Below are 21,916 nucleotides of genomic sequence, written 5' to 3'. Positions count from 1 at the left end.
GCAAAAACAGGGAGAGGAGCAAGAGCCAAAGGTTAATAACAAGTGTTCCAAGGGAGGACACTAAGCAGAGCACACTGGTCAGTGTCTACTGGCCCTCAAACAAGTCCAGGGAGCCAATGGATACTGATCAGTGATACTCTACCCAGAGACATGAATATCCAGGGCAGAAAGATGGCTCCAGCCACGGGGGGTCTTCTAGGCCAGAACCTCCTTCCTGGTCAGATAGATGGCCAACTTAGCAAGGGCCATGAGGAGGCTGACCAGGAGGTCGGAGACAGGCTACTAGGGTAGGTGGACCATTGGTCTGACCCAGTATGGCACTTCTTATGTTCTGACAACATACGTCCATTAGCAAATGGCAGGAAACAGCCAGCAACCCCACTGACGCTACCTCTGGTGCCACTGCTACAGCAGTTGTTTGTTTGTTCATTCTTTTCCTCCCCAAATAAATCTCCAACTTTGTAATCTGAGCCAATCAAGGCAAAAGGCCACTTCTGTAGCTCGGCCTGAGGTTCTGCCCTTTGCTGCCTTTCCTGTTCGTGACCTCTGTGATGTGCAGGAAGCTGTATGGCCCAGCATGGCCATAACTCAGAGGTTATGTGGGGCTGGGGGGAGGATTCATTTCCAGCTCTCACAGAATGTGAGTGTCTTTTGCTTTAAAAGAGGGTGCAGGAAGTCTCTGTATTTCCTACCCATCATGGACAGGAAGAAACATTTTCAGTGAGCAGCACAGGGCTGCAGAGGATGCAAAAGCCACTGGGGGTCACCAGTACTGCATTCTCCTCCTTGGCTGCAGCATAGCCCAGTGTTCCAGGAACAAACCAGACCTTGCAACCTGCCCAGGTAAGTTGGATCTTGCTCCTTATTTTTAAGAGCCCAGGTAGGTCCCTATCCTCCAAAGTTCAGAAAGTGTCACTGCCAGCAGCCCCCAAACTCACGTACAGGAAGAGATCTATCACCTGCCACTCTTCCACTTTCCATAAGAAGCTGATTCTCCATGTGACAACCTGAATGCTGCCTGCATAACACAATGCGTCTGCCTGCCTATCGACAGCTCTCAGCCTCCCACGTACTAAAGGAGAAGGAGGAATTTATATCAGGGCCTATTTTTCTCATTTAAAGTGCTTTACAAGTGTTATCTAATTACATCTCATAACCCCCGATCCATGAGAGACAGAATGCTGGTCCTGACCTGCAGCTCTAACGTTCTGCACATGATAGAGACAGGGTTCTTGAACAGATTAGTTCATTAGTCTTCATATGAATCCTCCTTGTGCTGGGCACTGTATAATTGGAGCAAAGAATGTCCCTGCTCCAAAGAGCTCATGTTCCCCCTCAGTTTCTATGTGCATTTTTTTTCTGAGGTGAATAACATACCACGGCCAAAAGGAGAGAGAGTGCCTGGCTTGTGTAGGACATGAGGGGGAGCTCTGGCATTAACTTTTTAAGGTGCCTAAGTGGCTGAATCAGAGAGCAGGTCTCATTAACTGCCAACATCACTTATGAAAATGGGACTTAAGGTAACCCTTGCAATGGGTGCTTTTCAAATGCTGCCCTGGGTCTAGGAAGAGGAGCCTGTAGAAGGCTTTTCCCCTTCAGTTCCTTTTCAGCCTAAAGGAAGGCTGCCAGGAATGCAAAGCAGCTTCCAATCACTTGATTAAACGTGCCTGAAAATGTCTTTTAATTAAGAGATGTAACAATAAAGGCAAATTTATCCTTGCTAAAATTCAACCTTTCAGTTATGGAATGGATACATTGACTTTCTACTTGAAGGTCACATGAACTAACCCCTTTGCATAAAGCATTATTAATTAACCCTCATAACCACCCATTAGGGTTTGCCCTGATCTATTTTACATAACAGGAGGTTGAAGCACAGTGAGGTGAAGGGACAGTCACATGCTTCAGGTCATGCTGCCTGTCAGAGGATGAATCAAGAACAGAACCCAGGAGTCCTGTCTTTGACCCTAACCTCTTCTATCAATTAGGCCACATTCCCCAACAGTCCTGGCTCCCAGTCATGTTCTAACCCCTAAACTAAAACACTCTTTCTATGGCTAGAAAGAGCGCCCAGGAGTCCTGATTCTCCACTGACCCTATTCTGACCACTGAACTGTGCTTTGTCATGGGGTTGGGAATAGAAACCAGGAGTCCAGTCCTGTATAAACCAGCCTGCTTATCTACTCCAGTAAAGTGACATGAGGGCATTCTTCATCACAGTTATGTCCACAAGAAGTAGGTATGTATAGTTATGGTCATACTAGCGATGAGCCGCTTACCAGTGTTGTGGGCCTCCAACTGGGACAGGGAGTTGACGGTCACTTTGCAGGTGGGACAGTAGAGGTGCGGCTTGCTCTTTTTCCCGTCCTTCTCACTGTCAGGGGCTGAGCTCACACTGCTGGCCAATTCTGTTGCCTGGGGCTCAGCACCCTGCGCTGCTGAAGAGGCCACACTGGTGGCATCCGAAGCACCCTCTGACAGCTCTGAAACAGGTGGGGAGACCAGGGATGGGATGCTGCTGGGCAGCTCAGCTGAGGACTCCTCTGAGGTGGGTGTCAGCATGAGACTGCTGCATTCGGCATCTGGCTCCTTCAGCGCCAGAAGGCTGTTGGCTTGGACTAATGAAAAGGGAATGGGCACAGGGAGAAGCAATCCTGTTAGTTGAAGGACTTTCAGCTTTGGAACAACACCAAAGCCTCAAAATCCTGCTGCCCAGATCCCCTCCCCATATCACCAAGGCCAACCCAGCCACGCTCCATCTGCAAGTCGACCCTGGCAAACCCCAGCGTACCCAAGGGCCTTTCCCACTAGCACTTTGATCTGTGACTCATCAGAACCATCCCTGACATAAGAAGCCATGATTAGCTTTAATGCATCTGCCACTTTGGGGGGAGATACTCTTCCTGTTTGCCTTTCTGTTGGACGGAGGAGGCCGAGTCCTAGTGGGACAGTCAGGCTGTTATCTGGCATGCTGAGCTCAAAGCAGATGCTTCATTTACTATGGTAGTTATCTCTGGTTTGAAAAGCTGCCCTTAGACATGGTATCAAAGTGAGCTGAAGGGAGGGGAAGCAAAGGGCCCCTCTCCTACTGTGTGGCCACAGAAAGAGGTATGGCATGAGGCTCATTGGTTTCGTGGCAGATGACCGAGGATGCTAATTCCTGGGGCCAGGTGAAGTCTGGCATCAGGCGAAGGGCTGTTGTCCAGGTAAAAGTCTGTACTGGCTTGTTTCTCCAGTAATGAGTATGCGGGGCCTCTGGAATGACTGTGGGTTATTGAACAATATGCACAGCAGCAAAAAACCTCAGACAGAGTCCTGGCTTTACAGAAGCCAGAGGCAAAGTCCCACTGAGATTAGCTATTATTTATCATCTTTACAGGGGGCCCAGACATGGACCAGGTGCTGGGAGTTGTATGAACACAAGACAGAAAGATGGTTCCTGCCCAATGATATCCTAATAGAGCTGTGGTTCCCCTCTTTGCTAAGTTACAGCTAATAGCCGAGGGACACCTGTGCTGTGAGGAACTTCACTTCTCTTGTCATTAGTTTTAAGGTGGTACCTAGAGTCTTTATCAGGGGTCAGGGGCCCCCAGTGCTGGGTGCTGCATAGACACAGGATGAGAGGAAGCTCCTGCCTGAGGAGCTTGTAGTCCCCTGCTACAAGGTGGGAAGTACTCTGGGCTGCATGACTCTCCACCTTTTTGTGACTGGGGACCCAAAGCCCAGAGTGGCTAAGTAGCAGAGGCTGTATGGCCCAAGGTTACACAGGCAGTCTGACTGTGGCAGAAACTCATGTTGACCCAACAACCCTTTAGCCCCAAATCCAGTACCTTCCATCCCAAGGCCAGCTTTTCCCTTAAACATACTGCTGGCTAGTGAGCCTCTGCCTTGTGCGCCTGCTTCCTTTGTTTTTCTCCCACCCTGATGTATTTCATACCACTCCCCTCCTTGTTGGGCTTTCTTCACACTTTGATGGTAAGCTCTCTGAGGCACTTTTATGCTTGTACAATACCCAGCACCAAATCCTGACATGGGTCTTAGAGATGGGCACAGAGAAGTCCCAGCCCGAGGGTCCTGGCCAGTTTCTTGCCACTGAATTGATACAAAGCCACAAAATCAATTCAGTCCCAGTGTCGCTCACTCCTCCCTCAGCCCAGCTCACTCCTCCCTCAGCCCAGAAGAAACATTTATAACTCAGAGCTTTATTGCCTTACTAATCGCAGCCCTCTTTAGCCTGATTAGCAGCTAATAATCAACGGGTGCCCATACACAAGGCCACTGTATATACCTGGCAGCTGCTCAGGACTTAATCAGGCTATTTATGATGTCGCAGCCACAGCAGTGTTATTAATATAAATGTTGCGGCATCACTGGAAAAGGCTGTCGTTAACAACAGCATCATTAGTTATCGTTACAAAAACCTCCCTGTAAATACCGAACTGCGCCTATTCTCACAGGGGTCTGATTCCCCTGGGTTTGGTAATTTGCACTGCTTGTTCTCAGCCTTTTGGCTACTACATGATACATGTGCCCTTGGGGGAATGATGAGCATGGGCCTCCTGCAGAGGCCGATGCAATGCTAGAGGAGGTTATTCCACCCCTACTACTTGCAATAGAGAGAGATTGCAATGCACAGTGAACAGGACTGCCAGCCAGATGATAGTTAGAGCTAACGATATGTGGGGAAGTGTTGGGACATAGGCATCTGCCCCAGGAGGTGGCTGGGTCAGAGCTGACAGCCTCTGGGAGTTAGACTTAAATCCCAGGCTCACTTCATGCAAGGGTCACCAAGTCACCACCAACATAGGTGAGACTCAAACCAGTGACCTAGAGCAGAATGGCCCTGCAGGCTCTGCCTAGTCCCTGTGGCTATCTGAGCCTCCCACTTGCTAGCACTGCTGTCAGTTGCAAGGCAGATGCTGCTTTTGACCAGTGCCAGCATGACGTTAATTGCTATTTGGACAGAGCGCTGCTCCTTATGGAGATACATTAAGAATTTCATGGGGCTGTTAATCCCAGGGGAATTATTATAACAGGAAACAACTGGCTCTGCCTGCACCCCGCCTCCCCCCATCCTTCCCCTAATGCAAACTGGCTGGTACAAGTTCAAGGCCAAAAGCCCCGGATGCTGGAAATCCCAGAGGTCAGCGTTCCCCTCTCTGAGCTCTAAAGCCATGGCAGGCCTGCAGTCTCCTCACCTGTGCTGCTGGGATCCCCGCTCCCATCCAGGGTGGCAGGGAAATCGGCTGGCTTCTCCTGGCTGGTGGTGGCAGTTGCTGTTGCTATTTTCTGTTTGTTCTTCATGGCTTCTATGGCTTTGAGTCTCCGGGCATGTTTGTGGCCTTTATAATGGGCCTCTGCCTGGTTCTGGAGGAGGGAACATTTGATGGAGAGAAGTCATGTCAGAGCACATGCACCACGGCAGGAAGGCACAACATAAACACACACCTGTATACATGCACTCACACATAGGACTGATCTGGAGGGGGGGCAAGTAGAGGAGACTGTTCTGAGAAGAGCAGCATGATTCCTTGTGCTTCTGTGGCTCTGATACCTTTGAGGAGTCTTAAACTACTTTCCAAGCTTTTCCTGAGAATCACTATTTCCCATCTACAGATGGAACAGCCCAGGAGGGGTGGGGGGGGTGAGAGGGGAAGGAGGGAGGGGGGCAGCATTTTCACAAAGTCCCCAAGACAGCAGCCTGTGGCAAAGTCTGAAAGAGACCTCAGAGTTTTGCCTCACAATCCTCTTTGCTTTCATCCATCATACCCCATCCTTTTCCAGAGCTGAAAAAAGAACCCAGAAGTCGCAGCACCCAACTTTAGCCATCTCCTGTTTTCTATCCCACTGAACCACAGAGCCCTGTATATTTTGGTTCCCATTTCCCCACCCACTCCTTCTCTAGAAAGGAGCTACTGAGAGGAATTTAGAAAGCCCATCACATCTCACCTCAACCTCGTCTTTCCACATCAGTGCTGAGTACTAAAATGCCCTTCTCCCATCAGACTTGTTTGGGCACCAAGAGGTCACCATGCTCAGCCTGAAGGACACACGGTGAAGCCACGTGCACTAGATGGGGAGCCTGCTAAAGGCCATTGGCAGGGGAAGCCGGTGGGGGGCCCAGGATGTCCTGCTTTCTGAGTGCCTCATGGCTGTGCGCTGCAATTCTGCAAGTGTCCTGAGGCTCAGCATCTGGCTGGGTGCTTCAGAGACAGCAGAGATACAGGTGGGGGAGGAATGCCTCTCTTGGCATTTAGACTCAAAGCCAGGCATGCTCCAAGTCTTGCATCTGTCCCAGTCCATGGGACAAAGCTTGTTTGGTTCACCAGAAGGGGTGTGCTCAGCAGCAGAGCTCTGGGGAGAACGACGTTGGGTGGGAACACCTTGAGATGCTAGTGTTGCATGCTGAGAGGCCAATGTTCGTCTGGCAGAAGCTGGGCCTCAACTTGCATGCCTGGGCCAGCTCTCTGCCTCTTGTTTTTAAGGGGGAATGCCCTAATCTCAGTATCTTTTCAAGGCACGTCCCTTTCCTAGGAATATTGTCCTTCTTGCTGCCTCAGCAGTCACCTGCCCTATGGTCGCTCTGGGGGAAAATTGTTCTGAACCCTCCGCAGGTGATGGGGATCCAGGTACAGTGTTTATGAAAGAAGCCATTTGTGGATGGCAAGAGTCTCCCACTCTGTGCTTCTCAGGGTCACTTTGAAAGCAATCCCTACACCCTCAGGTGAAAAGGGGTTGTTTTGCATTCATGCTTCACTCAATTCCTGGCCCCTCTCTGCCTCAGAGGCAGCTTGATCTAGTAGTGGCTAAGACACTAGCTCTGCTACTGAGCTCCTGAATGACCTTGGGTGGGTCACCTCTCATCTCAGTGCCTCTGCTTCCATCTAGTTAAGAGTACAAGCTCTCTGGGGCTGGAGCTGTGCCCTCTATGTTAGTGTAGACAAAACATCTTGTACCACAGGGCCCTGAGCTCAGCTCCAACACCCAGACACTACCATAATATAAATAGCAGCCCCCTGAGTCAAGCTAAATCTGCCTGAACCAAGGACCAGGACAGCTCAACCAGCCCCAGCTGTCTGAGATAGCCACAAGGGTAACTGGTCACACAGGGGATAAAGATGCTCCATTACATCTCCAGGAGGCATCAGTGTTACTACAGCACTTGGCTCCAGGCTAACACTGAACGCCGTGACCATTTACGCTCAGTAATTTTTGCCTCCCTTGGTGTGAGCAACCATCACAATGGTGCTATTTTTGGGTGAGCACGTGACAGAGCTCCCTTTTCATCTTTGCATCCAACTGCTTTGCGCGCAAATCTATTCAGACTGAGGGATCGCTTTGCTAAAACACCGTCACGTTGCAAGGCCGAGATAAGGACCCTTGGCTGATTAAACGCACCGAGTCACTTTCAAAGGAAGCTTTCAAGCAAAATTTATGACTTCAGAAACATACCATGAATTGCCTGCCTGCTGTAAAAAAAAAAATAAAATAAAATAAATTCCTAGGGAGGACACATCCCCGCATTGTAACCTAACTGGTGTCTAATATGTAATTTACATTCACGGCCTCCTTTCTCCCAGAGAACAGTGAATAATGAAGTGCATATTGATGGGCTCATGCCTGCATGGGACTGATAAAAATGGGCACAAAAGAAAATAACCCCAAACGTTTGTGTACTTAGCAGACAGGCACAATGCGGCATTGTCACCCAAAACAACCACCGTTTAGCAATTTATGGAAAATAAATCCAAAATGAATTAAGACACTATTACTTAGCAGAGCAGATTAATTTGCATAGTGGTTTTTGGAGGCTGGTCTAAGGCTCCCAGCACTGGGTATAACGAAACATAACTCCCTCTCTCTTGAAAGGGCAGGATTAATGTCTAAGAATTCAGCATCTATGGCTGGATATGCAGAAGGAAAATCCTACACGTGCACAAGCCAGTATAAATGGAGCCTCATTAGCAGATTAAAGTTCCAGAAGATAATGCAATCTGGACAGGCCTGACTCATGGCCAAACTTGGTTCCCCCAGCATTGTAGCCATGTTATGCCGAAACAGAACCAGTGTTACAGTTTACATTGGTAAGTGATTTTACTACAGATGTGAGGTTAGCAAGAAAAGGAGATGAGCACCAGAGAGAGGGTATGTGTCTGTGGGTATTTGTGAGAAAGAAACAGCACATGTCTGAGAGAAATGAGTGAGAGAGACAACCATGCTGGCAAGACAAGAAGCATGTGCGAGAGACCTCCAGTTGTGTTACCAGGCATTTGAAAAGGTGAGGCAGAAAGAGCACGTGTGCAAGGCTGCGTGTGTGTCTGACAGAGAGAGAGTGCAAGGGCATGGACACATGACATATTCATGCCTATGTTAAAAAAAGGGAATGGAGCACAGCATCCAGCCTTATATCTATATAACTTTCTCAAATCCAGTGTAGAATTATACCCAGAAATATCAAGGGAAAACTATGCCTGTGTAACTTACCCCAGTATAAATGTCAAGCTTATCATGCTTTCTCGTCACCTAGCAGCAAAGAGTTGGAATAATGGCAACCTCCTGGGAGAGCTGCAGGCCTGTCTGCTCTATATCCCAGTGCAATTTACACTGGGGTATGAATCCAATGAACATTACACTGGTGCAAATGGGTCACACATCCCATGTCTGGGAATGAGACCAAATGCACACACAGAGTGCTTGGCTGGAACATCTCTCCCAGTGCACCTTACTGGCCAAGTGAGCCTAGTCTGGACAGCTCATAATAGCAAGAATGAACTTGTGCCAGTATAGTACATTCAAGCCACTTGGAGCAAAAGAAGCTGTATACAGTATAACCATATCTGCAGGAAGGTTCTCGGTGATGCAGTTTGTGGAACACACCTCTGCTGGACAGGGCTGTGCTGGCAAAAGTCTGTGGTGTAGACCTGGTCTGGGGCAGAGCCCAGGTGTTCCTGTGATGGCATTTTGTTCAGGCAGGCTGAAAGCACATCAAACCCAGCTCTGAGACTGTGCATGGGAGCCAGAGTCCTCAGGAATCTGCATGCACTCAACCACCATGGTGCTGAGAGCCCCATGAGTAGGCAAACAGGCAGAACGGCCGAGATGCTGTTTTGAGCCGTCCTCCAGCAGGTTTCTGGGGGCTCTGTGCTGTACTACTCCTTAGCTAGAGGGGGATTGGGGTTCCCAGTCAGGTTCCCAGGCTAGCAGGGGCTATAAACATTCATGTGCCTGCATAGCCTTGTACCAGCTGCTGCTCTCTGAACTCAGCACATCAAACTACTGTTTTGATCCACTTGAAGAGAGGAGTGCAAAGGAGCTGAGGGGTTTGTTGAGCTGGACATTTCTCTAACAGTGACTGGTAGCTTGTTATGCCCCTAACCCTTTGCTGGTCAGTGTTAATGCCCTTATTCATGCTGGCTTGTTCCACTGATTTCAGTGGGACCAGAAATGAAATCACTACTGCCCAGTGAAACAGGGAGATCAGAATCATGACCTTTACTAGGGAGAAAGGATGGAAAGGGCATCAGGCTGGTATCCAGGAGTGCTGGGCTGAGTTGCTTCCTCTGCCACTGATTTAGTGTGGAACTTTAGGCAAGGAACTCGGGTCTCAGGTCTCAACTCCTAGGGGAGGGACAACCCCTCACATTCATGATGATAATGGAACTTGCCCATCCTCTGGTGGTGAGGGTCAGATGACACCAACACAGAAGGTAGGCCCTTCAGTTTGGGAGGCATTTTGCCTTCCTATACAGGAGATACTAGTTAAATGTCTCTGAATCTCCAGTGACAATTCATTTACTTTAGCAAGTAACTTGCTCCCCTTTCCTTCCAACAATCATCCCTGTCCCCCCAAAGGGCCCACCCAATCAACAGCTCAGATGGGTGTTTGCCTGTTAAAAGACAAAGCGACAACACTAAGGAAAAACATCAAGTTATGGTAATGGGAAACAGCAAGGTTTCCCTTGCCGATTCCCAGCCCGTTTCTCCATGAAGCAGTAACAGCACTAGACCAGTTATTGATCTTTAATTGGCTGGAACAGTGTAAAAGGCAGCTATGCGCTCTCTGAGCAGATACATGCTATCAGTTATAAATTCATGCCAGGGACTGTATGGAGGCTCCTCTCCCCAGCAATGCCTGCACTGGAGAGTAATATGGTGACACCTTGTCTTCATAGTTGGCAAATAATACACATGTATATACAATATGCATATGCATGTACATGTACATGTTTTTGCCAGTATTTTTCATGTATAGATTCTAAATGCTGCCTTGGGCAGGGGTTCAGCTTCCCTCTACTGGCTCAGGTGCTGCACTGGCCTAGGGTGCAAAGGGCACATGGCACTGAAGTGCACAAGCTGCAGGTGGAGTTTTACAGCTACTTTAAAAAGTAAACAGAGAGAGCTTTGTTCCTCACTCCTGGGAGATTAACTTGGATTCTCTGGGCTTGGCTCCGTGAGGAGTTGTACCAGCACTGATCAACCACTCTAGTTAGTGCAGTATAACTTCCCAAACTGACACACTTATTCTGGAATAAGAGTGGCTTTTTCCAGCCTCACTTAAATGGCTTCCAAAGTAACATGTATTAAACATGGACTAAAGCAGAATCAGCCTCTTTTATACTGAAATAAGAGAGCATCCAGATGGGGAGTTGGAGCAATACAACCCTAGCTGCATAAATTCACACCTTTCCTTGCACTGAAATGACTGTCTGTGCAGAGGCCAAGAGCAGCACTGTCCTGCTGCTGGACTGGCAGTGATTTTAGGTGTTCTAGTCAAACTACAGTTACACTTAGAAGGTGGAGTTAATAAAGTGAAGTTATCCCCACTGGGTACATCTACACACGCAAATAATTCAGGAGCAGTTTACACTTGAGTAAACTCTCCCAGGCATATGTCTATACATATAGGGACGTGGCAGCAGATTTGCTGCTCCTACCAGCAGACTTCTCCCACTCCCTGAGGACCTCCAATGGGCCCCTGCAACAGCTCCCCTGGGTGCTAGCCCAGGGGCCAGGAGACAGCTGTCTCCTGACAGGGGCTGGGACATAGGCTTAGCCACCAGAGCCTGGGTGGGGACAATGTCCCCCTGTCCTGGCAGCAGGGAGCTCCCAGGCCTCACTCCAGGATTGTGGGGCTTGGGCTGAGAGACCCTTATCTCCCTGTGCCAGCTCTGTGGCTGCAGGGCCCAGGCTGGAAAATACCTATCTCCCAGAGCCAGCTCCATGGTTGTGGGGTTGGTGCTTGGTGCTGGTACTGGGAGATATTTCTCTCCCAGTGCTGGCCCTGAGACCATGGAGTTGGCTCTAGGAGATAAGGATCTCCCAGCCTGGGTCGGGGAGAGAAGGATCTCCCAGTGCAGGCCCTGTGACCACAGAGCTGGTGCTGGGAGATAAGGATCTCCCAGCCCTGGCTCTGTGATTGTGGAGTGGGAGCTGGGAGCTCCCTGCTGCCAGGGCAAGGGTACATTGTCCCTGGCTGGGCTCCAGTGGTCAGTGGTGATGCATAGGGGGTGCATGTGCACCCCCTGAGAGTGCTGGTGCACCCCCTGTCAGGCCACACTCCCTGTTTAGGCAACTGGCAGGGTGGTAGGCAGAAGCGCTGGTACCCCCCCTGCGGTGCACTGGCCGTGGAGTGGGGCTGCCAGCAAAACAGGCTGTACCACTTCTAGAAGTGGCCACGGGACTTCCAGAAGCAGTGCAGCTGCTTTTTGGTGAGTGAGATCTGCAGTGTGGGACACCTCCCCTGGTCAATGAGATTGGCTGCTGGAGGAGCCACCTCCCCACCCCAGTCAGTGAGATCGGCTGCCGTGGGAACCCCCACACAGCCACTGACTGGTTTCAGGGGGGGCATGTGCCCCCCCTGACTCAAGAGGCACCAGTCGCCCATGCTGGTGGTGGCAGCAGGCACCTCTCAGGGGCAAGTAGCAATCTCCTGCCCGGCTGACCAGGACCACATTTGCTAGTGGTCAGGCGTCCACACATGTGCTGCTGCACAGTAATCTTGAGTAAATTTGCTATTTGCATTTGTAGGTAGCAAATTTACTCAAGATTAGAGCCCATTACTGTGCAGTAAGCATTGCACAGTGAATGGGGCCCCAGCTGGGACAGGCTGTGGGACAATCGGACCCTGGCAGCTCCTTTAGAGGCATGGGTCGGCGGCTGTCGCTGCTGTGCGCACCATGGGAGAACCAAAGGGGAGGGACACGTGCTCCCCCATGCCGCGCCCCTGGAGGAACGGGCCAGAGGCAGGGACAAATAATTTGCCTTTGCCCCTGCCTCACTCCCTCCTGCAATGTCGGGCGCTCTTTCTAGCAGGGGAGGGGGTTGGGCTGCACTATGGTGGGGGCTGCAGCCACCCCAAAATTTGCTGTAGCGCCCCCCAACCCTCTCCCAGCCAGCCTGGCCCAACAGCCTGGCACTGACCCGGCCCCAGCCCACCCTGCCCCACATGCCCCTGTGCCTCCCTGGAGTGTGCACAGTGATGGCGCTGGGGGTGGTGGCTGAATGAAAGTGGGGCTTGCATGTGGCGGCTGTCACCCTGCTTGGCCACATGCTGGCCCACTTTGCTATAGCCGGTCATGGCTCTGCAGGCTACTGACAGGCCTCACACCTGGCTAATTGTGTGCTGCCAGGGGTGGCCACAACCCCAACCTGGCCATTCAAATGGGTGGGGAGGTGCCGCAATATGCCACGTGGAGCCGGTGGTGCCGGGCAGGTGCCATGATGTGATGGATGGAGCCAGGGGAGCTTCTCCTTCCCACTCCCCTGGGTAAGAGGCGAACGTGCCAGGGGAGATGCTGCCGCCACGCTCTGTCCCTACCCGCCCGTACGTACTCCCTATAACCCAAGTACCCCTGGGGGTACACATACCCTGAGTTGACAACCCCTGGCCTAGGCTACAATCTGGACTGGAGGGATCTAAGTAAAACAGAGAAAGGCTGTATCCAGGAGGCTCTCCTTTGTGCTGGAGATTCTGGAAGCAGCTACAGCCATTGCAGTTCTTCAGAAAGGAATCAATCTCAAGGCAGCTTTAAGGAGCTGAGGCAGCTGAGACAGAAACTGCCAAGAGCAATAGCTTCAGTGGGGGTCTTTGGAGAGAGTCTTCCTACCAAGCTCCAGCACTACTTCAGTTGATGGGGTGGTCCCCAGAACCACACGCTGTTAAGGGAGAGAGACACAGCTGACCAAAACTGGGACTCCTCCAGACCTGGATCCAAATTATGAGTGGAGAGGAGAGGAGAGCTGGGTTCAAGGAGATACAGACAGTAGCTGCAATGTGAGCTGGGTTTATGCCTGTTGTCAAAGCACCTTGGGGCTTTCCACAGTTTATATCGTACTCCCCTCTCTCCCCCTTGGTTTTTGGTATTAAACTCTTGGACTCATTGCTTATGATACCCACACAGACAGCGGAATTCAGTTTGCCAGGTTCCTGGGTCAAGCCAGTGGTATTTGAGCTTTTAAGCAGGAATCCCTAAACCAGTAGCTCCCAATCTTTTGGAGGCTGTAACTCCAATTCCAGGGTGAGCCTGCCTGTGGGGCTCACAACCCCATTCCTAAGTCCTGTGGCAGCTTCCCTAGGCACTGGAATCCAGCTGTTTTCACTGCTGAACAGCACTTGGCAGACAGGTTATATCTATAATTCCCCTCCTGACCACAGTTTTTTAGATAAACCCTTTGGGCGCTTGTACATGTGACAATGTCATGTGGCTTAATGGTGTCACACATTACACATACCTGAGTTTTGTGAGTTTTAAATGACCCTGCATCATTGCAAACTAAACAGCATCCCGATGTAGTTTAGTTTGCAATGTCGCATTTTGGAATGTTGCAGCCATTAGTCAGCTCACCCCGGGCTGTGAGAGAGGTGGGCAGGCTCCATGGAAAAAAAGACATTAGGTCCCTCACCACTTCTGCCTTCAGCAAGCTCCTGCAGCCAGCAGGATGCCTGGGACCACCCAGGAACAGGCTTACTTGCCCCTGGGGCAGTGTGGGAAGGTGGCAGGAGGGCAGTTGAGTTTGCTGGCAGCTGGAGAAGGCAGCGGGGACAGTGCACAGGGTGCTGGAAGCCCAGGCAGGCTGCTAGCTGGCTGAGTGCTGCCCCAGCTCGGAGGTGCCTAATCCAATGCTTCCCCGAGCCCGCCCATTCTTCCAGCACCCTGTGTACTGTTCCCACCAACTTCTCTGGCCACCAGTACACTTAGCTGCCCTCCTGCTGTTTCCCCACACTGCCCCAGGGGCAAGCTGGGTGTGTTGGTGGCCAGAAAAGGCAGAAGGGATGGTGCACGGGGCACTGGAACCCCAGGAGAGTTCGGGGAAGCGTTGGATCAGGTGCCTCTGAGCTGGGGCAGCACCCGGCCAGCTAGCAGCCCACCTGGGCTTCCAGCACCCATGCACCATCCCTGCCACCTTCTCTGGCTGCCAGCAAACCCAGCCACCCTCCTGCTACATTCCTGCACTGTTCCAGGGGCAAGCCAGCCTGTTCCCAGGCGGTCCCAGGTGTCCTGCCTTCAGCAGGCACCTGTGGCCACCAGGACAACCATGTCTATACAGTGACAGAAATTGAAATGGTGAGGTTTCAATTAAAAACTCACCGTTTCAATTTAGGGGGCACAGAATGCAACCTGAAGAACTAAACCTCTGTTACGTGTACAAGCGCCTTTGTGCCTAGCCCAAGGTCACACTGGGAGTCTGAGACAGAGAGAACTTAAGTCCAGATCTCTTTATGTCCTAGGTTCATGACAGAACCATTGCACCAATCCTCTTCTCAAGCCCTTGTTCTTTGTGCAATGTGCCCATTGACATCATCTTGGAAATAGGGAACTTTGGCACTGTAGCCCAGACCCAGGGGCTTTAACTGAAAAGGGGGATACTGCTCTCTCTACAGAATGAGGCTTACAGTGCTGCAGTAGAGCAAAAAGCCCTGATTCAAAGTCTTGAGTGAAGAGTTTACAGCACTATGGCTATTCAGCTGTTGAAGGATGGTTACAAAGAAAATCTGATTTACTGCTGACAGAAGTTAAAGCAAGAAGAGATTGTCATAAAGAAATCCAGACTGACCCTCCTACCTCACCCAGTCCAGGGCCCTTGCTCTACTCTAGTGGAGGCCCCTGCTGTTTGGCAAAGTTTTTACCAACCTCCCGACTGGCCGCAGTGGTGGATTTGCATGAAAATTCCCTCTGAAACTTTTAATCAGTTTCCCCCACAAAAGATCAGCTGCATGCAATTAATTGCTGCAGGGGATGAATGAATGCTACCTTCTGCCCCTCGAAAAGATGTTTGATTTATTTGGAATAAAGGGCTAAAAACAACCCAACACACCAGAGCTCTGCACAGCCAAAGCGGGAAAGATTATATTCAGCTCCCGAAGAACAGATACGAACTGCACGGTCTGATAAAGCAGCTTAAGCATGCAAGCCAAGAGCAAGGCAGGGAGAGCGGACCTGAGCAAAATGAAGAGCCAGGGAAAGACAAAGGAACAGATGTGGCAGCTCTGCTGTGCAGAGAGGGAAGGTCACAGCTCACTCCCCTCAAGGAGCTGCATGGGCTCACTGGAGGGAAGGTACCAGGTGAAGGAAACAGAAGCAGGGTGGGGTCTACAGAGTGATCTGGAGGATGGCAGCCAGTAGTGAATCTTGTAACAGTTGCCACCTATGGTACAAACTGCCCAATCTAGGACTGCAGCTGTGGAAATGGTCTCTCCAACAGTTTTCATGTGCATTAGAGAAGGCACGAAGGAAAGAGGGCAGTGGGTGGCTTCACATTTGCTAACCAAGCCAGGGAAACAGCTGGGAACTGCAGGTAGAAGAGTGTGATGTGAGGCACAATAGGCTGAATCTGCCCATCCTGATGCTGGGGGCAGGATGCAAATAGACAACAAGAGGAAGCTACCACATGGGGGAGGTAGGTAAACGTACCCAATGGCATATCTGCCCAGCAGCGGAGGAGATGAGTCCCAACTGCAGGCCACTGTACTTGCTACTGGGCAGATTAACACCCTGTCGTAAATGGATGCAACTTCCCTGCAGTCAATGGAAGTGCAATTGATTAGTGCCAGGCTAGACCTTTCCTGTTCTAGCAAACTTAAGCTGGTTTAGTGAAACATGTTTAAATCTCAATGTAGGTAAAACTGCAACTTTCTAAAGTGGATGCCATTAAATTCACTTTGCTTGTATTTACATTGATTTAGGTGGCGTCCAGTACAAAGCAACACAAGTGAAGGTGAAACTGGTGTAAAAATGTTTACATTAGGGGTTTCCAGCAATTTAACTAGATCATTTTCTATATTGATTTTGCTAAAGCAGCACATTTTTCTTGTTAGAGAAGGCCTTAGCTTTACTGGAACTAAGCAGCATGAAATTTATTTACTCTAGCTTCCCTTGGAAAAGAACAATCCCCTGAGGGGCCCCTATTTCCTGTGGAGTTGAGAAGCTGCTTGCACTGTTGTTGTGTTGCAGAAATCCCAATGAAAGATCAGTGATTTGCCCCTCCACTCCCTATCTCTCTCCCTGCCTTGCACCTACCCTCCTTCTGGATGGCTCACTTTTGGGCACTGCAAGGGAAGAACAAGCCTCCTTCCTCCCCTCAACATTACCCAATGATGGCTGATGCTACAGAAATAACTCACATGTCTGGCCTCCACAGTCACCCCTGTGAATAAGGATAGTATACCCATATCACAACTGTGGAACTGAGGCACAAGGTAGATTAAGTGACCTGCCCAAGGTCATATAACACGAGCCAGGAACTGAACTGAGGTTTCACAGACTAGCACTATAGCTGCTAACTCACCCTTCTGGCAGCCCCCTTAGCAGTAGACACATTGAGGGGTGCGGTGAGGAGATAGAAGAGGCAGGGCAAAGTACCTCAGCTGCTTCATTACGGAGCAGCCATTGCTCTGGTGCTAGCACTATGCTGCCCTCAACAGAAGCCCAACCCAATAGAAGCCAGGTGCTGTGGAGGAACCTGGCTTACAGGCCCCCTTTGAGAAGAAGCATAGTTTCCTTCTTTTCTCTTCACTCTCTCAAACGCACACAAAATAGAATAATTAATTTGCTACGCCCTTCTTACCAACCACCAGCCAGTTCCCCTGAATGCAACTTACTGCAGAGTTGAACCGGAGGTGGCAAATGTTGCAGGAGATGAACTGTTTCTTTTTGAGCGGGGAGGGCACTCCAAAGGTGTGATTGATCACGGCCTTCTGCACGGGATCCATCTGCAAGAAAGGGAGGCAATGTGGTTAGCTGGTGACTAATGCTCTGCTTCAGAAAGTGGATAAATGAACAACCTTTGGCCTGGCCTGGGACCAGTGTGTACTGCACTTGCAAGAAAAGGTCCTGGAGAATCACTGCTGAGCATGTCACACAATTCTTTGTTTCCTGTGTTACCACTGGTGAAAACCATCAACACTTAACACACAGTTTCTTGCTCTGCTTTGGCATTAGCTTCCATCTCCTCTAGAAGGGGAAACTCAGAACTTCGGAGTCAGGAGGTAAGACAACATTTCAGTTCTCATTCAAGCAGAAGGTCTGATTTGAACATTTCTCCACGTTATTTGGGCACAAGCCAGACACATTTCCCCCACAGTACTACACAGTGCAAAGACCCCCAAGCCATCTGATGCCTAATCATGCTATTAATGATGGCAGCCACAAAATGGTGCTGTCTTATATACCCTTTCTTTACTGTGCAAGCAGCTGGCAGTCTTTGAAGAAAGGCTGCATTGTACTTAGTTTTGTGATTTGGCTATGATAGGGGAGCTGTTGCAAGCAGCAAGAGGATTTAGTACTCAACCTAATCTCTCTAATCAAAGTCAATTCTTTCTTTTGGGGAACTAGGGGTTGGTGCGACCTGAGGTTCACCAGCTTGGTGTTCATAACTGTCTGCTGAAGAGCTACTGTACAAAATGTGAGCAAAATAAGTTATACTAATAATACACCTGACTGTGTCCATGTTTTTATCCTCTTTTACTGAAAAAAATCAATCTGTGGGATCCCAATATTTGCAGTGCTTGGTAGAGTAAACTATGGTTTTTCTTTCTGCTTCTGATCTCTGTTTTGCTCTCTCCTATCTGCTGAGGGATAAGTAACTCTACCACCTTCTGCCAGGGAGAAACAATCATGTCTATTAATCTTTTTCATCATCTCATCCACTCTCAAAGCACTTAAAAGCAACACTTGCTCTAGGTGAGGGCTAGGAGTCAATGCCCTTTTTTAACAGGTGAGACAAACAGAAATAACACAGGACACAGAAGTTCCAGCATCTTGTTCCCCAGTGAACAACTCAGAAATAGATCCAGGGAGTGCTTTGAGACTTCCTCTGTCTCTAACCCTCTCTCTCTTCACAACAGTTACCAATATCATGGATGGCAAATTATCGGTTGCCATTAGCGGTCCCCAGCTGTCATGCTCAAGAGCCCCAATGAGCAGGAGTATTTTCAAGTGACACAGCAGGAACTGCACCCATCACATTAAGGAAAGACAGTTATATTTTCTGAAGATGTTTTTAAAAAAAGAGTCACCAGCCATTAACCCTTTGTTTGCTATTCATCAGCAACTAAAATCCACTTCAAGCAAGGCTGCAAAGCTATCACCACTAGCTTACAGGGTGCCTATGTCCTCTGCCCTGCAGTGAATGTCACCATATTACTAACACACTCCTTCAGAAGGGCACTTCTGAAGGTTGCCATTGGAATCTACTTTAAATCACTAGCGTGCTGGAGAACAGACTGCAGGCATCCTTATATTCCCACCAAGCTGGATTTGTGGTTCAGCTCCTTGTCTGTAAAATGACTGCAAAAATCCTGCTTTCCTGCCACTCTCTGTTTAGATTCTGAGTTCATTTGGGCAGACTCTGGTTCTTGTTAGCACTAGCACATTGATGCTCCAGTCTCAGCTGGTGTCTGGAACACAGTAAGCAATCTATTTTGCATGCTGTATCAAATTAGTCGAGGATGGGGTGGCAGAGGGGTTAAGGCCTCTCGATACAGCTGCAGAAGGGTAAGCTGGATCCTCACACTCTCAGTTGGTACCAAAGCCCACTCCCAGTCAACCCAGCTGTAAACGGGGAGCTGGTCATTTGAGTTGGGGAGTCAGGGGCAGCTGGATGTGATGCTGACCACACTGTTCTCTTGTGAGCCTTTGGCTACAGAAATTGCTTTATCTAGGCAAGTCCTTCGATCAAACTCTTACCATGACTATTTTGTAATGTTTTTTGATTACTTGATGAATTTCCAGCACCGTTAGTATTTCACGGGGCACATACGCTCGTTACGTTGAAATTTTAAACAACTCAGCAATTTGCAGTGAGCTGTGTCTTTCCTCAAAGGGCAGAGTGCAGAGGTTCTGAGGCAAGGCAGATGCAAGAAGACAACTGACAGCCTCTGGTGGGTCTGTCTCTTCCTAATGCTCACCCTCATCTTATTCTTCAGCCATAGCAGCAAACTTGTTCAAAAAGCCATAATTGTTTTAAACAAAATGTATTTATTAAGGGGGAAAAATAAGAATAACCTCTTTGTTTGAGTGCAGCTATAATCTATAATGCAAGTATTGTTCCCTTACCCTGTGGCATAGGAAGATTATCTTATCTGAGTCCTGCTGTCAGTAGAGCCTTGGGTTTTTAGGCGATCGTATTTCTCTGCAAAGCTATTTAGTTGCCGAGACAGGTGCATCAGTCTTTAAGGCACATGCCTGGACAACAGAGCCATTATCAAGACCCCAAATTCCATTCCAGAAGTGAGCAGAATGGTAATATCGAGTGATTAATGAAGTGCCTGTTTGCTATGAAATTTTACTCACTTATCTGGAATATAAATGAAGAGGCTTTCAGCTGCTGATGAGGCATGAGGAATCTAGCAATGACAAAGATGCCACCCCACCCTTGACAACAAACGTGGCAATGCATTATAGGCATCATCCGTGTACAGCAAATCTGCACGCACAAGAACAGGACTGGCCTTTGTTTCAGGAAACACCCAACCTATCAGGACATAAATGAGAGAAGTCTCTCTAAGCTCTGCAGCCATGCGCCAGGATGCTGAGTCCATCTCGCCTACTCTCCCACTGGAACAGAGAGTTCATTTTAATTGACAAACACTGTTGTGAAACAGCTCTTTGGATTTTAAAGAGCTCATCCTTCATGTCGAGTAGCTCAGGAGAGAGCAGGAGCCAGAGAAGTCAGGAGGAAAATGGAGTGGAACATACAAGCGTTGGAAGCTGTCAGGGATAGCCTGAGAAAATCCTGACCTTGGGTCCACCAAGAAATGGCTGGGTGGGGAGAACTTAAGAAAGTATGGGTAGGCAGATGATAACCCCCTCTGGACTGGTGGTTCCAGACACATAATGTGGGCACAAAGTACCCATAGGAAACTCACCGAGGAAGAACTGCCCTGTGACTGAGCCACTGGACTGGGACTCCTGAGCTGTGGGCCCTGTTCCCAGCTCTGTCACAGGCTCCCAAGTCAGTATGACCTTAGCAGGGAAAGTCACCTTATGGTTCTGTGCCCCAGCTCTGTATCTGTAAATCTAAGGCAGTTATATGTCCGTGAGCTGGTTCTGTCAGTTCTCTAGGGCATGGACTGTCTCTCCCTGTGTGTTTGTGCTGCACCCATCACAGCAGCTCACAGGGGGAACTTTGTTTTGGCTGAAATTTTCAGTGTTTCCATTAAAATTAATCCCCCCTCCCTTTTAACTCCTTTTTCCCTTTCATCAGAAAATTGGAATAAAGAAAGAAGGGAAAGAATAAAATAAAAACAAACTCCGAAAATGGCTTAATCTTTCTTTTTTTTTGGTTTGGTTTTTAATCACTAATTTTCATTTTGCTTTGGTGGGGGAAAAATTCCAACCATCTGACTATTTTTGTGGAAAAGATTTAGATTGTTAAAAAAAAACTGTTGGAAAAAAGAAAGAGCAAAATTTTTCAAAGCGAATTTGTCAGTATGAGACAAGTTATATTAGAACAGCAGCTAAGCAGGTTGATGGTACAAAGGGAGGCAAGATTCCTGAGTCTTATTACCACTGGTTCAGTGCAAATCACCTCCCCTGCCTGTGCATCCCCTTCTGTAAAATGGGGATGTTGTTACTGATCTGCTTCCCACAAGAGCTGAGGGGTGGGAACCCATCACTATCTGACAAATATTTCAAGATCTGTGGGTGGAAGGCGTTTGAGACGGACAGGGGATGTATTATTGCTATACAAAGATCAGATGTTCATGCAAAGTACCTGGTAAATTCTTTGGCTAAGGGCTCCAGCTAGCATGGGTGGTCCAGGGTTTTGTAAAGACGGGTGTGGTATCTACCCACCACAACTATCACTGATGCTGTCCCTGGTTAAGCCCAGCTCCCTGTGCAGCCTGGCTGAAGCAAAGCAGGAGCAGTTCTCTGGGGGGAAGAGAAATGGGAGGGGAGGGAAGGTGCTGCTCAGTATGAAGGGGAAGTAGGGGGAATACTTACTTCCTTTTAGGGACTTAAAAGAAGTCTCTTGCTGCTGCTCTTGTGGCAGCATGGTACAAAAAGGGTGTGCGACTGTGCCACTGCACCCCCTCTGGATTCACCCCTGCCAGCTAGTATAAGTGAGTACAACTCCATCAGCATCAACAGTCTTATCATCAATTACTACTAGCAGAGAACCTGCTTCTTCCTCCCTAATAACTGTCACAGAAAAGGGCCTAGGAAGAGCATTTGTTAAAAACTGTTCAGCTATTTAATCAGCTGATTTAATAATCAAAGGTAGAAAACTTAACCCATCAGGAGATTGGCTATGAGATATGCAGTACTAAAATTGAACTTTGGGTGCAGATATGATGAGGCCTGAGCTGTATGCCACAAACAGAAAAGGGTAGTGAAGACTGTTGCACTAATGATCAAAGGCCCTTTATGCTATGTAGTAACAGTTTACATGCCTATTAATTATTGCTAAATTACAG

General features: G+C 49.0%; 1 protein-coding gene across 5 annotated transcripts in view; it reads right to left on the bottom strand.

Annotated features, from left to right (window-relative positions):
* The window catches only part of ZNF385C (zinc finger protein 385C), a 203,589-nt gene that overhangs the window by 16,244 nt on the left and 165,429 nt on the right, over positions 1-21,916 (bottom strand). For 3 of the 5 annotated variants that reach the window (XM_019506193.1, XM_019506185.1, XM_019506219.1), the window contains 4 exons: positions 17,099-17,209; positions 15,912-16,016; positions 5,199-5,367; positions 2,280-2,618 (listed from right to left, as the gene is read on the bottom strand). In XM_019506193.1, the coding sequence (XP_019361738.1) occupies positions 2,280-2,618; positions 5,199-5,367; positions 15,912-16,016; positions 17,099-17,209 (724 nt within the window). The remainder of the gene's footprint in view (positions 1-2,279; positions 2,619-5,198; positions 5,368-15,911; positions 16,017-17,098; positions 17,210-21,916) is intronic. The other 2 variants (XM_019506211.1, XM_019506202.1) reach the window with 2 other exon arrangements.

The sequence above is a fragment of the Gavialis gangeticus genome, unplaced genomic scaffold (genome assembly GCF_001723915.1).
Source record: "Gavialis gangeticus isolate Ggan-Ray unplaced genomic scaffold, GavGan_comp1, whole genome shotgun sequence".
NCBI classification, from domain to species: Eukaryota; Metazoa; Chordata; order Crocodylia; family Gavialidae; genus Gavialis; species Gavialis gangeticus.
Note: the sequence above shows the minus strand (reverse complement) of the source record. Positions and strands in the feature narration are given on the sequence as shown.